General features: G+C 37.8%; 1 protein-coding gene across 1 annotated transcript in view; it reads right to left on the bottom strand.

Moving 5' to 3' along the window:
* LOC125046774 (6-phosphogluconate dehydrogenase, decarboxylating-like) overlaps positions 1 to 1,817 on the bottom strand; it is a 42,154-nt gene extending 40,337 nt beyond the window's left edge. Inside the window, exon 1 of the mRNA XM_047644721.1 lies at positions 1,693 to 1,817. Within this exon, the coding sequence (XP_047500677.1) occupies positions 1,693 to 1,706 (14 nt within the window). The 5' untranslated portion in view covers positions 1,707 to 1,817. The remainder of the gene's footprint in view (positions 1 to 1,692) is intronic.
* Positions 1,818 to 2,500: the final 683 nt, after the last annotated feature.

Genomic DNA, 2,500 nt, shown 5'->3' with positions numbered 1-2,500 from the left:
ATGGAAAGAGTAAAATACAGAATATAGTGTCTAGATTGATGGTGCAACTTTTTTTTTTTTAACTGTTGAAATCTTGCAAAAACGATTAAATTTTGAACATAACTTTGTGAACAATGAAAAGCCTACTTCTGATAGTGATTACACTAAAACTGCACCAACTTATTCATATATCTTTATATATCATATATTTATATTTATATACATATATACATAAATATAAACAATTTTTTATATATATATGTAATTAATAGACTTAAAATGAAAGACATACAAGTTTCTACAATAGATAAAAGATAAAAATAAATATATCAACAATACGGAACATTAATAATAACAATTTGATCTCCAAAATAAAGAATCTGTGTTATCTGAGATCATTTACACACATACGAGCAGTCAAGACATTTTGTGGTTAAGTGTGAACATATCAGGCCGTAATTAGGCCTATAAAGTTTATATATGTGGTTTGAGATAACAACTGCCTTTTAAATCTAGAAAAATAAATGCAATATAAAAAATTATCCTTACAATTAAGACTATTGTATTAAAGGCATAATATCAAAAGTAAATTTGAAGAATTAGGCAAGTCTTCACCACAAGCAATTTGACTTGGCTTTCTCACTCAAGTCCGGCAAATTACAAAAAGAACGGATTCTCGATTTTCAATATTTTTAGATTCCTCAGAAAATAATTTGGAGAAACAGGTCAGCAGAAATGTGCCCTGTTATCCAAGTTCACATTACGGTTACAATTTGTATGAGCTTACATATTGACTCCAGAACTACAAAATCATGTTATCTGGCATTCCTCATACCTGAACCAGACAAACAAAAAACATAATAAAAATTAATCGTGTTATTTGCAATTGTGGTAATTCTGATATACAGGTTTGAAATGCTAGAAAATATTGTGCCTTAAACTGCTGTTTTAATCAGATTTCCCATTTGCAAGATAAGCACAAATTACCAGAGAGCCTTTTCAAGACATGCTTAAAATACCCTCTAGGACTCAGGATAGAACACCTTCCCCAGAATAATATTTCTTTTAAAAATACATAAAAAATATAGTTATCATACAATACTAAAATATATATACAAATAAGAATAAATACATAAACAAAAGCATTAAACTACGCTGACGTTTTTGCAATACAAATCCTGCAACAACAAAATGAATAAAAAAAATTAAAAATCCTGTGTGGAAGCTCCTTCAACCTTGCCCTTGAGGGAATGCCAAGGACAACAGGCTACATCCTTTATGACTTAACAACAAATTAAACCCAACTTTATGCTTAAGAACGACATTAAAGAACAAGAAATCTAAACGTATTAATAATATGTATTAATTCCCTAACCAGCACCTACACCTGTGATACTGCATTCCACAGTATCAACTTTAGCCATCATTGATACGTAAAAATTAATAAACATAAACGCATAAACAAACTGACCCTTCTTACATACATTCGGCAGCAATAATGCTAAAAAATACTGGGGGGGGGGGGGGGGAAATGCCTAAATAACGCTGTTTATTCCAAAGTAACGAAAAATCAGCTGATCGCAGACACCGGTTCCAAGAGTTTATTTATTTACCTCTAAACCACCCACAAAAATGGCAATATTTCCATCAGATACCCACTTCCACAAAACAACAAAGACCCTGCAATTAAAATCGACACCGTGCACTACTCACCAAGGTTCAGACATGTTTATTTCAAGGCGTGGAAAGTGCAGGGAGCGAGGCAGAGGTACGTCCTTATCGGGCCGCAGTCGGGCGCAGAATGACAGGTTGGGGACGAGCAGGAGGAGGTGGAGGAGGAGGGAGGGGAGGAAGGGGGGGAGGGGGGAAGGGGGGAGGAGGGAGGGGGAGGGTGAGGAAAGGGGGAGAAGGAGGAGGAGAGGGGAAAGAGGTGGTGGAGGAGGAGGAGGAGGAGGAGGGAGGGGAGGAAGGGGGGAGGGGGTAAGGGGGAGGAGGGAGGGGGAGGGGGAGGAAGGGGGGAGGAGGAGGAGGAGGAGGAGGAGGAGGAGAGGGGAAAGAGGTGGAGAAGGAGGAGGAGGAGTGGGAGGAGGAGAGGGGAAAGAGGGGGAGGAGGAAGAGGAGGAGGAGGAGGAAGGCAGCTGGTATTTTTTTATTTCTAAAGGCGATTTCTCATGGTCATTTTGGGGATTAATCTATTGTTGTTTTAGTATTAGTATTATTATCATGAGGAGGAGGAAGGCAAGGTGAGCATTTCTTGCGTTGGCAGCTGGTTATATATAAATATTTTTTTTCTCTCCTGGTGATTTGTCACGGCCATTTTGGGGATTAATCTATTGTTATTTATCATTATTATTTGTGGATTGTGGAGGAGGAGAAGGAAGGCAAGGCGGGGATTTCTTGCGTTGGTAGCTGCTTATTTTTTACCCTCCTGCTGATTTCTCATAGTCATCTTAAGGATTAATCTATTGTTTAATATTAGGATTACTATCGTTGTCTGGATTGTGGTCGAGGAGGAACAGAC

Source organism: Penaeus chinensis, chromosome 4, assembly GCF_019202785.1.
Source record: "Penaeus chinensis breed Huanghai No. 1 chromosome 4, ASM1920278v2, whole genome shotgun sequence".
Classification (NCBI taxonomy): domain Eukaryota; kingdom Metazoa; phylum Arthropoda; class Malacostraca; order Decapoda; family Penaeidae; genus Penaeus; species Penaeus chinensis.
Note: the sequence above shows the minus strand (reverse complement) of the source record. Positions and strands in the feature narration are given on the sequence as shown.